Below are 16,499 nucleotides of genomic sequence, written 5' to 3' on the forward strand. Positions count from 1 at the left end.
CAATTATTCATTCCACGGTGAGGGAAGGCATTAATGCCATGTGTCATCTCAGAGCATGAGCTCCAAATGATCAGCATAGAAACCATCAATGTTGAGAAATTGTGAAAAGGTAACATTTGAAATGATAAGCGGTTCAATATTCAAAGTTCCAAGAAGTTGTACATTATGGTGGAATTCCACCACACTAATAGGTTTTCCCTTAAATCCAACACATCTTTTGTTCAAGTGGAAAACCTGGGGGAGCTCTCAACAAATGTGCTCAATGGTTAGTGGGTAAACAATATAGGCTGCTGTACCACCTTTAACCCTTGTGTAGTTTAAAATACGACCACAGAAGTGAGAATGAAGGCTCGTGGAACAGCCTCCGTAAGTTTAGGAAACTACAACATTAACGGCTGATTTCCTGCTAGGTTACAACTCCTGTTGATTAATAACTATTTAATATTTGGGCCACAGAATTACATTTACAGGGTCTATTGAAAATCTTAAATAAAAAAGTCACATGGGCTATAAGGATAGACTTTGGTTATTGTGCCTGTACATTTATACAATTTTTGAGACGTCATTCACATGTAACAAACTGAAAAAATATTCTTAGAAAGAAATGTCTGCAAAACAAACACGTAGATGAGGGGAGTAAATTTCAAATTGAGCTACATTTTTGTCGCTCTTTTATTTTTCTAGGCAAAGATCTGCACAGCTCGTCTTTCAGTGGAGGACAAGATTTTGAAGTGCCGTAGACCTCCAGCTCTACCATGTGTGTAACAGAAGGACAAGCCCCAGTAACATCCGGCATGGAACAAGTGGAGGGAGGGAGGAGGTGGGGGCTCGGCTGTGAGTACCAAATAAAGAAACACAGTTACCTCCATGCCGCCGCTGTCCCTCGTCGTCTCTCTGTGGCCGGAACCAGGAAGCACATAGGCTCCCTCCCCATAGCCAATCACAATGCTGCAATGCAACGGCATGATTGGTCTGAGTGCCATAGCTCAGCGCTCAGACTGGGAATGGGAGGCTGGGTATCTTCCCCACCAGGCTGTGTAATGCAGCCTGTTGGGGAACATGCAAAGTGCAAATGACTGTTAGGCCAGCCCGAGAATGCAGGCCAAGCAGTCATGCCCACTTTGGAAAGCAGCAACCACTCCTCCTCCCAGACGTCACGGAAGCTCAGCGTCGCCCCACCCAAACTGGCTGGTACTAAAAATAAAATAATAACCAAGGAGCCGCCACTGACATGCCCACTCATTCCTTGACACACTATGAACTCTGATTAATCCTACAAAGGCTGTGTGCCAAAAAAAAAAAAACACATCTAGTTTAGGTGAAAGGGGGATAAAGAGATCAACTGAACTTTATTTTCAACCTTGTATGTAATCTTACTTATTTAGTACATTTTGCTAGTCTTTTCGATGCCACCTAATTTACATGTATGGTAACAACCTTAAATGGTAACAGGTGGGCAGACACCATTCGAAGTCATTCAGCTTTTAGCGGTTGGTACTGAACAACAAAGTTCAACAGAAGTGTCTGCTTTGTCGTTGTGCGACATGTACTACCCAGAACAAGCTTTAGTAGTACTAACTGTTAACTATGTAAGTCCTTGTAACAATAACAAAGGTCCTACACGCACTTCATAATCTTCACGCTCAATTTCCCCAAGTCATCACTCACGTCATGCGCCTGCAGGATCCATGCTTCCTGCAGCACGTCTCCTTGAAACTTTTGGAGGACAACAAATAATGAGCGTATACAGAATTATTTTATTGTCCATAGATTTGTATCGTAATATAGGCTTTGAGTGATTGCACATTATTATAAGGAACAGATAAAAAAGAACGTTAAACACTGGATTTTATTTCCACTGCTGTCACCATTTCATTGTAAAGCAAAAAAAGAAAAAAAAAGAAATAAAATTAAGAATACACAAGTGGCTGTAATAAAGCAGTTCGAGTTTTTGCCTCCATTGGGACGTTCGCTCTGTCTGTTCTATTATCATGCCACCTTTACACCAAAAGGGCTTACCATATATTGGAAAATTACAAGTATGCCACTAAAAGAAAACCCTTACTTACACTGTCACTGTACATCTAGGTCGAAAAACTGTCCTGCGTGAAACATACAGTAGGTACAAATTAAGTGGGAAATACAACAATGCTACTTGATCTGGTGACAAGATTCTTCCATAGTGTGCCATTGTAAATGGATAGTAACCCCTTGTATTTTACTGTGACTAGATACAGTATTTGTTAAGGCAAGCTGCTATTCCATACGTGAACGGGTGCTGTGGAAACCATGGGTAAGGAGCAACATTTGGCATTAAATACATAACACATACGTAGCCTCTAGTAATGTACATTAAGCATTTCTTGGAGTGGAAGGGAAATTAGGGGGATAATATGAACATGCCAAAAGCATTAAAATTCTTCATCCAAGCAATTCGTAACAGGTTGATTTTTTTAGATCTAAACATTACAGAAATGGTGGTATTTAATATTCAAGCTTGGCAGTTGCCCTCCAAGCATGCTAAACGATATATACAGAATGTGATAAATACAGAATTAAAAGAGTCCTTCTGTTTTCTTGTTAATAGCCTGGCATTTTTAGGACAGTTCGACAATATTAAGCATTAGGTAACAACAGAAGCTGAGAAACCTACCTACACAAACTGATAAAAATACTCCGATGACTTTGTAGTGTTTAATACAATTCAGTTTGTAGTCAAGGGCACAAGACAAAACATTTAACAAAAATAATCACAACCAACTGACTTGGAAATCAAATGCAAATAGATATGAATACAATCTCCAAAAATGTCTTTATATGAACATTAACCATTTATTCAAAGTTATACAAGAATTTGAAGGATAAAGTCTTCTTCAGTAACCCGAAGCCATTTTGCAATGGTTTCACGTCTCAGTCTCAATTTCGCTTGGTATAAGTGGGAGGGCGAAGGAACAAAGTAGCAGGCCCCAGTTAGACAGCTAGAAAGTGCAACCAGGTTCAACAGCAGCCTCCTCCAGGCTGCCCTCCTCCGTGTCCTCCGAGAGCCGCATTGGTCGTAGCATGTTGGGGTCCAATCTTAATTCCATTTGCCTGAAAGAAAAATGCAGTGTGTTACAGAAGCCCGTGAGAAAGCCATATACGTCAGAAAAGTAGACAGATAATCTAATCACAATGGCGTCCATCGTAGGCTGGACAGTGGTGTAACGAAACTTGAGGGGGATCCCCTGCAAGGTGCACAGAGGGGGCCCACCCTCCCCGGCACACCACCTACCACTTTTGCTGTGGGGGGCCCTTGGAGTTTGCCTCCTCCCCCTTGCAATGCAGGGGCTTATGTTACACAGCTAGTGCTGGGTCTATTATGTGTTCAAGATAATTATGGACTAAATGATTTCCATTTAAGTTCATTGTACATAAATTAACCTTATGTGGGCATCTTGAAAATATTGCAGTAATCCGACCCTCATGGATTTACGCTGATAAACCCTGGATTAACAGAAGGTGTATTACCGGTGATGAGGATCATGCACAACATAAGAGCATTTTTCTGTTGGTGAAGATCCTTGAACTGGCTAGGAGGGTGGTTTAATTGGGGAAGATGGGTCTAAGGAACTAGGGACCAGATGTACGAAGCTTTTTTTGCGTTTGCGAAAGGACCAATTCGCAGATTTGGGCTGTTGCCTACAGCAAAAAGTCTTTTTGGTACGCAACAAATCAATTGTGATTTGATGACACTTTACCCAATCTCAATTCGTATTTGTGACTACATACCGAATCGGTCCATTGGACCACTGCCTACTCTTATTAAATGTTAACTTTTTTTTTTTAAAATGCATCCAGTTTTTCTTTGACGAAAATGGGCTGCATTAGGAAAAAAATGATTGCTTTAGTTGAAGCAGCAAGCCACAATCGATGGGACGGCTGCTATTCATTGTGGGTTACAGTATATGATTCACTGAATTAATATTTACAAGGTAGGTTGCAACCCACCACGAATGTAAATGTAAATGTACATGTATTTATATAGCGCAAATCACCAACCCGGTATCTAAGCGCTTGCTTAGGGAACCCGTCCTGGTATTCCCCTGTGAGGTACCCCGGCAGGGTATCCACAAGGTGAAAGCCAGGCATCCCGCAGCGAGGGGTCGTAGTGGAGATTAAGCAAGCTATTGCCCAGAGTCGCAGAGTGTGACCCCGTGAGTTGAGTAGGCACCGGAGTGAGAATTGTCGAGTCCGTGGAATTTTTGAGCCCGAGACCCGCCGAGGCGGGGAATCGAACCCTGGTCCACGGCCGATCTCAGCTTCCGGGTCTGCCGCCTCTAACCACTGAACCAATCTATCAATACATAGGTCAGTTACAAGAAACAGAATGGATTTGGTAAAAGTCAGTGCTCAATTTGTAACTACTTTCACTGAATCCAGTCATAGTATATCTGGCCCTACCTATGTTTTCGCAAATATAAACAATTGCATTTGAAACATGATATTTTTCAAAGGCAAAGAATTTCACAACGTTACTGCTCCAAAATATTTCAAAGGAGATAGATCAGAACTTGCTCATTAGTTTTCAGATGTTAGTTCTACTTTCAATCCATGAGCATAACTTATTTTCCAGCTTTAAACACACATGCCAATTTACCAAGTATTACATTTTGGAAAAAATTACTTGCATCAACGGAGAGTTACAAGGCGGAAACTTTGATAGGATAGTAACTTGTTTTTATATTGCGATCATAACCGCTTGGCTGATGCGTGTAAGTACTGTAAAAAACATATTACATCAACCCAACTTAATGGTACTAAATATACCAAACTTGGAAGGATAGAAGGCCAAGTCACCTTCTCAAAATTCGAACTCGTGTCCTGCAGATCACTACATATCTCACAAACAAGCCATTCGGTGTACCAACCCTACCAATGCAAGGCCTAGCCTAGAATAGTACATAGCTAACATTCGCACACACTTCAGCACCCAAACGTTTTTCTAATAGAGGAAAATAAGAAAATTGGGAACAAGGAGGAGAAATTAACCAAGAAACATGGGTTTTATTCTTCAGGTGCAAGGTGCTTAAGGTATATAGGAATGCTGTGTACAACTAGTGCTGGTAGTTCTTTTTCTGTGCACCTGGAACAACACTATTTCGATACAGCTCTTACAGACAGCGCTGTTATAATGTTAGGGTGTACCTCAAAAGTACTATTTTTGTTTTCATAATGTTGCACACTATTTTAGTGAACTAAAAAAAGTACTGCTGCTGCCATTCTGCTTGTGCTACGCAAACAAATGATGGACGGAATGCTGAATGAATCGTACATTCACCACCAGTCAAGAGATTTCTGGGTTAAATCCATCATTATTTTGCTCACCATGCCACCCCAGTTTAGACCCAGCCATATGCAAATCAGTCTTGACCCTGTGCCTCATGGGAACAGTCCAGACTGAACTGCCAAGCCAGGTCCTCCATGGACTGGAAACAAGCATCCTTTGACCGGTTTCAGGGTATGTCACCCTTCTTCAGCCAGGCTAGCTTGAATCCAGTGGCACAGCGAGCAAGGGACCCACGTCTGGGCAAACCCATCCCACATAGGGCGAAAAGTGTTACGCAAACAAATGATGGATGGCATGCTGGACTGTTCCCATTGGGCACAGGGTCAAGACTGATTTGCATATTGCTGGGTCTAAACTGTAATGGCATGGTGAGCAAACAAAACGATGGATTTAGGCACAGATCTCTGTACTGGGGTGAATGTATGACATTGTTCTGCATTCTGTCCATCGATTGTTCTTTTTGCATTTGTCACCCCGAGTGGGACGGGTATGCCCAGACGTGGGTCCCATGATCTCCATGCCACTGGAGTCAAGCTACCCTGTCTGATGAGGGCTGAAAGCCCAAAACCGGTCCTAGGATTCTTGTTTCCAGTCCAGGGAGGACCTGGCCTGGCAGTTCAGGCTGGACTGTTCCCATTGGGTGCAGGGTCAAGACTGATTTGCATATGGCTGGGTCTAAACTGGAATGGCATGGTGAGCAAAAAAACAATGGATTTAGGCTTGGATCTCTATAATGGGGTGAATGTATGACATTGTTCTGCATTCTGTCCATCAATTGTTCTTTTCGCGTCATTCTGCTTGTGTGCTGGTAGAATTGCGGCTGGGACAATATATACGTGCACATGGTACAAGTATTACTGATGTTGTGACCATCACCTTTCTAAGCACATCACTAGTTTCTGAGTAGCTGTTGCATAGAACACTTTTGTTGACACACTGTCACACGTCATGTACTCCTGGTGCAGTTATAACTGCTGTCACAGTTTACATACTCCATGTGCATGGGGTACGGCTGTGGTCACAGTTTTTATTACATCACGTGCAGGAAGTATTGCTATCATACACCTAGTGTTGACAACACTGATGTTGGACAAGCCCGTCAAACCGATCTCAGGTCGTACTGCAGCCAACACATACAGTAACAATATCGCAGCAGCAGGGAAATCTGTGGGTCTCGAGTCAGGTGTTACTACTGCTGTCATACTGCTTCTGTTCCTGGGGCTGCATTATACTTGGGGTGTACTGACTCTGTTTGGGCCGCAGAGAACCTTTGATGAGGTGCGCCAGGCACAAACAGGGACAGTTTATCCCATTAGATACAATGTACTGATCTCGGGGTAGCCGCAAAGGCAGCGCATTAGTGAAAGGCATAGTGGCCGCTTGAAGCAGTGGCTCTCTCTTTCAGAGCATAGGTGGTACCCGACCTGCACTTTAAAAGCGGGCGGCGGGGCACAGATCCCCAAGAGGTTGTAGCGAGTTATGACATCTACCTGCAGGGGAATGACTGAGGTGTTCATGGGACGCCTTTGTCCACTTTCACATGGCGCCCTTACAGTCAGTGAGAGCCTTGTGACAACCTTTTTGCCTCACCCATAAAATGGCGTTGATGCAGAGGCAAAGTCTTTGCCTCATTCGCATGATGTTATGGGCCTATGTAAATGAGGAAATGCCCCCTTAAGATAATTCAAGCAAAATCTGAATACCTGTCACAGTAAGGGCTGCTGCCTTCACATTCTCTGTATACATAGCACAGGCACTATTGCCACCTTCGCACGGTCTGTATACCTGGTACAGGCAGGACTGCTGCCTTCACGCGGTTTGTATTCCTGACCCCAACTCCACCATCCTTCGTGACAACCTCGCCAACATTGGACTTAACGTCACCAACCCACAGAGCAGGACACACCCTCAACCGCATCTTGGCTGCAGGAAACCGCGTTCACTTCAGCCACACAACGCAACCGCCATGGACCAACTGCCTCCACTGCGTACACTTCACCTTCGACAAACCCAAGGCACCTAAACCAGCCCCTCCCCCACCATGAAGAAACTGGAGCAACTTAATTCCACCCTCACCCGAGACAACCACACCTGGGCATCCGACCAAAACATCGCAGCCAGAGGACTCCACACTTGGATCTCCAACTGCGTCGACAAGCTCGCCCGCTACGCAACCCCAGCAAACAGCGCCCAAGGAGAGCCGCCTGGTTCACCACCGATCTCCAAGAAGCCAGGCGCACCTGCAGACACCTGGAGAAGAACTGGAGGAACACCAAGACAACCGAAATCTAATCCACCAATAAGGGCGCTATGACTGACTACCACAACCAAAGCAGAACCACCAAGTGGAATTTCATCCACAACAAAATACTCGCCAACTGCAAGGAACTCTTCAGTGTCATCCAGGAATTCCCCAACCCACGCAGCGAAGCCACAGACATCACCCCGTCCCAAGACCTCTGCGACAAACTGGGAACCTACTTCAAGATCAAAACACTGTACAACAGCTTTGTTGACCACCCACAAGACACCACAGCCAGCTCCCCGCCCCAAGTGACACCAGCCAGCCCACCATCTCCAACTGGACACCGATCACGATTGATGACACTGCTACAACCATGAAAGGCATCCACTCTGGGGGGCCCCCATCGACCCCTGCCTCAGCACATCTACCACACAGCCGCAGACCCCATCGTACCCGAACTACAATGCACCATCAACACCACCTTCAAAACAGGCACCTTCCCTTACGACTGGAAGCGTGCAGAAGTCAGGACCCTGCTCAAGAAGCCCACAGCCGACCCCACCGACCTCAAGAACCACCGACCCATCTCGCTCCACCCCTTCGCAGCTAAAGTGGCAGAGAAAACAGTCAACAGGGAACTGAACGCAGTCCTCGACCCGTCCCAATCCGGATTCCGAAGCAACCACAGCACCGAGACCGCTGGACTCGCCGCCACAGACGACACCCGCACCCTCCTGGACCAAGGCCACTATGCAGCCCTCATCTTACTCGACCTGTCACCAGCCTTCGACACCGTCTCTCACCGCACACTAGTCACCAGACTTCACAACGCCGGCATACAAGGAACAGCTCTGGAGTGGATCCGATCGTTCCTCACCGGAAGAAGCCAAAGGATCAGACTACCACCCTTCCTCCCGTCCCTACAAAAATCACCTGCGGAGTCCCCCAGGGGTCATTACGGACCCCAACCCTTTTCAACATCTACATGGCCGCCCTCGCAGCCATCGTCCGATATCACGGCCTAAACATCGCATTCCACGCCGACAACACCCAGCTCATCCTCTCCCTCACCTCAGCATGGGACAACACCTGGTGGCCCACCGCCCTCTGAAGCCTACCTACCCCCTCAGACCACACCAAAAACCTAGGCATCGTACTCGACACCTCTCTCACCATGAACCAACAGGTCAACGCCATCATCTCCAGCTGCTGCAACACCCTCCGCAGGACCTTCAAATGGATCCCCCCTGAGTCAAGGAAGATAGTCACCCATGCACTCAGCACCAGTAGACGGGACTATGGAAACGCACTCTATGCTGGCATCAACAAGTCCCTTCTACGCAAACTCCAGACAATACAGAACACCGCGGCCAGACTCATCCTCGGCATCTCCCGGTACAAACACATCAGCCAACACCTACGGAGACTCCACTGGGTAACCGTGAAGAAGAGAGTCACCTTCAAAGTCCTCACCCACGCCTACAATTGCCTACACAACAACGGACCCAAATACCTCAACTACCCAAAAGAAACCTCCAATCTTTCAACCTCGCACTGGCTGTAACCATGTGCAGCCACAGATCCCGGGCAGGCGGGAGATTGTTCTCTCACATTGCAGCCGAGACCTGGAACGAGCTACCGGCAGACATCAGACACGCCCCAACCCCGAACACCATCAGGAAGACTCAAGACCTGGCTCTTCGGCTAAACAGATCTGCGCACACCCCGCAACCCCCCCTCAGCACCTTCAGACCCTTATGGGTGAGTTGCGCACTTCCGATTCCCTGATTAATTGATTGGCACAGGCCCTACTGCTGCCTTCACTCTGTGTACCTGGTACAGGCAATATTGCTGCCCTCAAGTGGTCAGTATACTTGGCACAGGCAATATTGCTGCCTTCACACGTGCTGTATACCTGGCACAGGCAATATTGCTGCCTTCATGCGGTTTGTATACCTGGCACCAGTGGTTTAGCGTAACTTGAGGGACTCCTCGTGCAAAATACATGGAGGGGGAGCTCCCCTCCCTGGCCCACCACCTATCACTTTTGCTGAGGGGGCGCTTTGGAGCTTGGGCCCCAGCACTGCAGGGGCTGAGGAGGCGTTTGTTACGCTACTGCCTGGCCAGACGATATTGCAGCCTTCACACGGTCGGTATACCTGGCACAGGCAGGACTGCTCCCTTCACGCTGTCTATATGGTTGTATGATATTACAACGTATTCCGTTGCAACGCATGCCTTTACCACGCATGCGTTACAACACGACTGCCTTTCCCACGCATAACCTTTAGCAAGAATATTCCTTTACCACGCATATTTTTACACCGTTTTTCGTTGTACATTTATGCATGGTAAGGGCATACTCTTGTTAAAGGTTATTCCCCTACCCCTAAACCCTTCTTACAAATACCCCCCCCCCCGCACCCTAAATTCAGACCCCTTTGTGAGACTTTCCGTTTCCTCGAACGACGTCGATTGCCTTTATCAGGTGTTTTTTTTGGGGGGGGGAAGGGGGAGACCCCCCCACCCCGCGCCCCCTTTTTTTGCCGGGGGAGGGGGGGGGAGAGAGGGGCAAGAGACCCCCCCGCGCCCTCTTTTTCACGAATAGCCTTTACCACACATGCCTTTACTAAGTATCTCGTAGTAAAGGTATGCGTGGTAGAAGCTATTCGTGCGTTGCGTTGTAATGCATGCATGGTTAATATTATGCGTGGAAACGACCGCGTTGTAGTGGCCGTTTCACGTCTATATACCTGGCACAGGCAGGACTGCTGCCTTCACGCTGTCTGTATACCTGGCAAAGGCAGGACTGCTGCCTTCACACTGCCTGTATGCATGGCACAGGCAGGACTGCTGCCTTCAAGCGGTCTGTATACCTGGCACAGGCAGAACTGCTGCCCTCATGCGGTCTGTATACCTGGCACAGGCAGAACTGCTGCCCTCATGCAGTCGGTATACCTGGCACAGGCAGAACTGCTGCCCTCACGCAGTCTGTATACCTGGCACAGGCAGAACTGCTGCCCTCACACGGTCTGTATACCTGGCACGGGCAGGACTGCTGCCTTACCGGGGTCTGTATATCTGGCACGGGCAGGACTGCTGCCTTCCGCGGTCTGTATACCTGGAACAGGCACGACTGCGGCCTTCACCCTGCCTATATACCTGGCACAGGCAGGACTGCTGCCTTCACCTTTCGAACACTCATTTGGTCTTCAGCATCAAAGATATAACTTTCTTTGGCCAAACTCAAAATTAGCTGCTCGAACTATTCTATTCTGAACGGGCTGGTAACGTGGTATAGCAAAAACATGCACGTCTATTCTACTTCTCAAAAAGTGTCTAGGAATACTTTTCAAGTCCACATTCCTGCTCTCAGCTGAAATGTATAACACAAATAAGCAGTAGTTAGAAACGGCTAATGTTCCATACCACTGTATTGTTTAATGATTTAACATCCATCTGAAACCGCAATAACCTTTATCTTAAAAGATGTCGCCCCCTCTGTTACAGACACGGGTGAACAGACCCAGTCATCCACGTTAAATTCTAGCGCTGCCCAGGATCACACAACTGGAAACCTCGAGGAGCGCAGAAGATCTGCTAGATGGTCACTTTAACAATACTGATAATTTTATTAAAACTCATAATTCCAAAAGTGGAAAGTGTAATCTCAATCAACACGTCACACTGCGTTGAATGTAACTTCACATGGCCGACCTTCTCCATCCCTCCTCCACCCAGCTCGCCGTGAATGGCTCAGCGCCCACAATCTGCTAACTGGGAACTGCTGTACATTCAGCAGACGATGCCAAGTCACAGGCAGAGCCCAGCTCTACACAGGCGTCAAAATAGCTACAGACCGAAAAGCAAAAAAGAAATCCTCCGTTTCCCCATGGGCCAATACAAATTTTCGGCTCTGCAGACATTTATTTTCCTTGTTGGATCAGCTGCACAGGCCAGACGACGTGCAAGTGCTCCGTGTCATCAATAATTTCTGTGATCCCCTAAGACATGGCACCTTGCCAAAAGCCCACATGCAACAGAGTGTAATTCATTCATCAAACTCACTTATATCTAAACCTCACTCCCTCAAGTGGATTTCACCTAAAAATACAGCAGCTTCAGAAATTAAGCTCTTAAGGAAGCGCTGCGTCACAGTAAATCTCAGATTTATAATGCTTGGCAGTTGTTCTGCAACAGTAGCAGCCTTAGGGTTTCTGGCAATGGCTCGGTATTGACAACAGCTGATGTGGTTCTTTTCATTCTTTGACTGCTTTTTAATAAAAAACATGCCCTCTGGCTCATTGGGTTTGCCCCTCTATACTACTAGCTGCTTCTTGAGGAATCAAGTAGCCAGACTTGGAAGAAAGCCAAGTAAGTAGCAAGTCGGCTGGCTCTTAAGAGCGCATTACAGAAAGGTTCCAGAAGGCACAGTAAAGCAGTCAGCTACTCCATGAAACTAGACAGAAACAAGGAAATCACTGTTTAAATAGAAGCACCAATTACTTATAAATTTATACAACATTGGGCTCGTTGCCATCTGGAATCATCTTTCATCGAGCACACTCCAGTGTTATGACAAATATTTTATAAAATTGTATATGTACGGGCACATTCACTGAGCAAGGGATTTAATACACTTATTTAAAATCCTCAAAAGGTTCCCAAATCTTTACAAATTCACGTGCATTAGGTTGAGGTGTGTCAGCCCAGGCTACACTTTTTGTTTCATACCCTCTTTGAGTCAAAACGTAACTGGGCAAATCAATAACCCCCTCTTCCTTCGACATCAGTCTCTAAAGCTCAATTTCAGTCTCTCTAACATACTTGGACCTCTCCTCCTAAGAACCCGTTATTTTGCACTGATGTGAGATTTTCTCACACACAACCTTGTGCCCCAGTGCACCACGCAAATTATTTTATAAAAACAGTTACGACACAGAAAACTGAAGTTTTAACACAAGTGATTCCTCATGCCTGCCTCACACACTTCATGCGAGTTCTTCGGAGGGAATGGTTTGTTATGTAGCGCTTCCTACTCACCAGACTTGGCAAAATGGCATTTTACCCGGGAGCTGTTACCAACAATATCGACATTTAAATTTCAATCTGCAACACTACTAACTACAAGTTATTGACGTACAGAAAGTTATCAGGGTATTTATCAGGGTATGTAAACGGGGTGTTAGAGAAAAAGATACTCCTCTTCAGAGCGAGCTTTTATGGTAGATACTCTAATCCTAGATTCACTAATCTGTGAATCTCCTTATGAACAAGACTGGATCTGGAAACTCCTGTAAAACCTTCCAGACAGGACAACACTGTGCCTGTGAATGTCACTTATGTTATTTTTTTTCCAAGACCTCAGGTACAGAGTGTAACTGCCAAGACTGAATTTGCACTGGCAGTGTGAAAAAACTAACTTGGGACCTTATTTCTATCTTTGAAAGTCCACTCCACAGAATGGCGAGGTAGGTGGGCAGTGAGGAACCTGCAATTAAGAGTATCCACCAGCAAGCTCAACAATGGAGACACTTATTCTTCTGGTGGCTACTTCCAACAACAGATACCACACCTTGTAAATCGATAACAAAGCAATGCCCCTTCCGAGGAAGTGGATCTGCGGAGTGAACTTCACCAAATGGAGAAGGCAAAGCGACCCTCCCTGCAGACATAAGAATATGTGCAGTAGTGCTCAGTATGAAAGGATTCCCACATGGTCGCCCGGCAGATTCCACACACTGGAACACCCAGAGTTAGGGTTATAGTGGCAGCTTACGCCTGGGTGGAATGAACTCTAAGGCCCTCAGGAGGATTCCTTCCTTTTGTCCATGGCATAACACAGGTTCCTGCATAGGACAACCCATCATTACAAGGTCTGTCTTTGGACCACCTTTCCATTTCTCACACTAGCAAACCCAACAATCAGTTGGTCATCAATATGGCACACATAAACCCTATCACTTTAAAAATTAAGGGCACTTGTGGATCCAACTGGTTCTACCTGTTCTCTTCTTTAGATTGATGCAGTGAAAAACAAATGCAAAGAGCATGATGGACTGCCTCATGTAGAAAGGTGACACTACTGTAGGAAAAAAGGATGCACAAGACCTAGATACTAGTTAGTCAATAAAAACGCTAGCATAAGGAGGATGGGCCAACAAGGTCTGCCGCTAATTAAATGATGCACAAAAGAGAGGGCATTGAGAAACAAAACGTTTTTAAGGTTAGGAGCCTCAGAGCACAGTTTTGAAGAGGCTCAGATGCAGTACACATCAACAATCGTGAGACCTAATTAAGGTTGCCAGGAGTCATAATGAAGAGAAAAGGGGGGGAAATATTTTAAAGCCATTTTAAAAGTGCATCACTATCGGTGAACTGAGTAATGAGGACTGATCAAACAAAGGAAGAAATTTTGTAAGGGCAATGATAACTTACCTGTGTCCTTAGCAAAACCTTGTTGGGTCATAGACAACAAACAATAAAACACCAGACCGGTTTGGCTCAAGGCTTGGAAATGCTTTTATTTTACCCAAGGCAATACATTTAGAAAAATTGTAGAATGTGGGAGACAAGAAACCCAAATTACATCCCCCACTTCTGAAAAATATCAAAACCTCTCAGTTGCTTCTAGTCAATCTCTATGCATGGAGGTGTACATTAAAGGATTGGTGTAAATTCTGCCTATGCTGGGACAGCAAATTCTCCTTTAAAGGCAGCCGAAGTCAAGGGCATAAGCTCAGAGACAAGAGTAACAAAATCTCTGAAGAGACCTATAAGAGAAACAGAGTGTAAAAACTAGGCACCACGTGTTTTTGTAAGTGGGAAAAGGGTCTACCATGCTACTGTCCCACCGTGGATAGATACTCTACACACAGCTCCAGAAGTAGATACCACTTGTGGTTGGCAAGATGATGCCTGCCAAGTTTGTCTGCCTTTAAGTGGTGGGATCCCACCATGTATAGACATTTAAGAGAAATCCTGTGAAGTGCCAGCAATGCTTCAGAAAGAAGGTTCAGGACTCGCATGCCATCCTGCTTGTTGCAATACCATGTTGATGGAAGGCAGAAAGGCTTTGAGAGCTACCTGGATGGCACACAGCTCCAGCTAATTTATGTGCTGACTCTGCTTCAGCAGAGACCAGTGGCCTCTGATCTAAAAATGGTTTAAGTGGCTTATCCAACTATAAGGTAACGCATCTGTTATCACAGAGACTTCCAGAGGGAATATGGAGAATGGTCTGTCCCAAGTCAGACTGACATCAGTCATCCACTACTGGAGATCTTGTTACATCTTGTTGGAGACATTTTCCCAATGTTGGCCTCACTGCAGCGGTAGGTTCCATTGAAGGGCCCACAAATGCCACCAAGTGTGAGGCACCAGCAGCATAAAACATTTTAAAAATCTCTTCTGACTTATAACCATCAGGGCTGAAACAGTAGAACTCACACACAACACTGAGATCATAGCTTGGATGTCCCAGACTTTCTGTAGAGAAGTAAATGTCTTCAAGGCAACCATATCCAAGATGGCCACGACAAAGGGCAATCTCTGTTGAGGGTGAAGAATAAACCTAGACTCACTGATTGAAAATCCCAGTTGTCTGCTGTAGGTGATTTGAGACCAGCTGAGCAGAACCAGCCTTTAATAGCCAGTTGGTCATTTACTGGAATAAATGTAGTCTAGATATGTGAATATGGATCATTAACACTGACATGACATTTGTAAAGCTCAAAGGGACCAACGAAAGGTCAGCAGGCAGGACTGTGACCAGCAAATGGTATGAGCCCCCCACGAAGCAGATCTATTTCACGTGGCACTGCAAGATTGGTACATGAAAGTATGCATCATTCAGGTCCAGGGACACCATCCAATCCTTGTGGTCCAAAGTTAGGAGAACTTGCATAAGGGTCATAATTTTTTACTCCTGCTTCTTGAAGAACAAGTGTATTACATCAGATGTTTAGGATCTGTCTCAAGCCTGCATCCTTCTTAGGGATAAGGAGTATTAAGAGTAATAACCCAATCCACCTTGGGTACAAGCTTGAAAAGCAACATCTTTGGAAAGCAACATCAACACTTCTTTGGAAAGAATACTGACTTGGTCCATCGAAGCCTGTGTGTGAACAAGTGGATGTAAGGAGGGGTGTATAGAAAGGGGAGGGCATCAACAAATTGGATAATCTGGAGGACCCACAGGTCCAAAGTGATAAAGTGCCAATGGAATAGGCAACTGTATAATTGTTTCCCTTCTGGCCCCAGATGCCTGTTTGAAGGGAAAGACAAAGGGTCTGGAAGTGATTGACTGGAGACGAGGAGGAACGCAACTGATGCTGCAGCTGGTGTTCCTGACCTTTAGTACTGCCTCTGCCTCTAGTGCCTGGAAAAGTCATTCAATGTTGCTGATAGGCACACAGTCTCTTCATAAGGGAGGAAGGGATTCCCCATTTGTGATTTTAGGAGTAAGGTGCAGTGGGGGATTGTTTTCAGTAAAGCAAATAGGAACTGCTGTAAATCTGGATACGGTTGCCACTGGGAACTTTTACCTCATTGGGAGGAGCCACAAGTCACCACCCATACCATTAACTAGTGCCATACATAAATATGGCACCCTACTCAGAACATTTTGTGGACCAGTGGAAGAACAGAAGGACAGCATCAATGGTTCAGACTTGCAAGGCTGGTCTTGCTCCACTTCTATCCAGTACAAAGAAGTCAACTCCAAGGGCCAGTTGGCGGACTTCCTGCGTGGCAACAAGGACACAGCAAGAGGCATTTTTCCTGAAGTGCCTACCTGATCAGCTGTAACAGGTCCTGGAATGCACCCTGCTGGTGGTCTTCTAGTGTGCGGTCTTTGGGATCCTGGCTGGGTGTCACTGGACTTCTACTACAATCTCTGCAACGCTGTACAACATAGAAAAAGTGCGA

At 45.9% G+C, this 16,499-nt stretch overlaps 1 protein-coding gene across 1 annotated transcript in view; it reads right to left on the reverse strand.

The window, feature by feature from the left end:
- Positions 1–1,737: 1,737 nt before the first annotated feature.
- Positions 1,738–16,499, reverse strand: part of RAB2A (RAB2A, member RAS oncogene family) — a 331,511-nt gene continuing 316,749 nt past the window's right edge. Inside the window, exon 8 of the mRNA XM_078687265.1 lies at positions 1,738–3,090. Within this exon, the coding sequence (XP_078543391.1) occupies positions 2,998–3,090 (93 nt within the window). The 3' untranslated portion in view covers positions 1,738–2,997. The remainder of the gene's footprint in view (positions 3,091–16,499) is intronic.

The sequence above is a fragment of the Lissotriton helveticus genome, chromosome 4_1, assembly GCF_964261635.1.
Source record: "Lissotriton helveticus chromosome 4_1, aLisHel1.1, whole genome shotgun sequence".
Classification (NCBI taxonomy): Eukaryota; Metazoa; Chordata; class Amphibia; order Caudata; family Salamandridae; genus Lissotriton; species Lissotriton helveticus.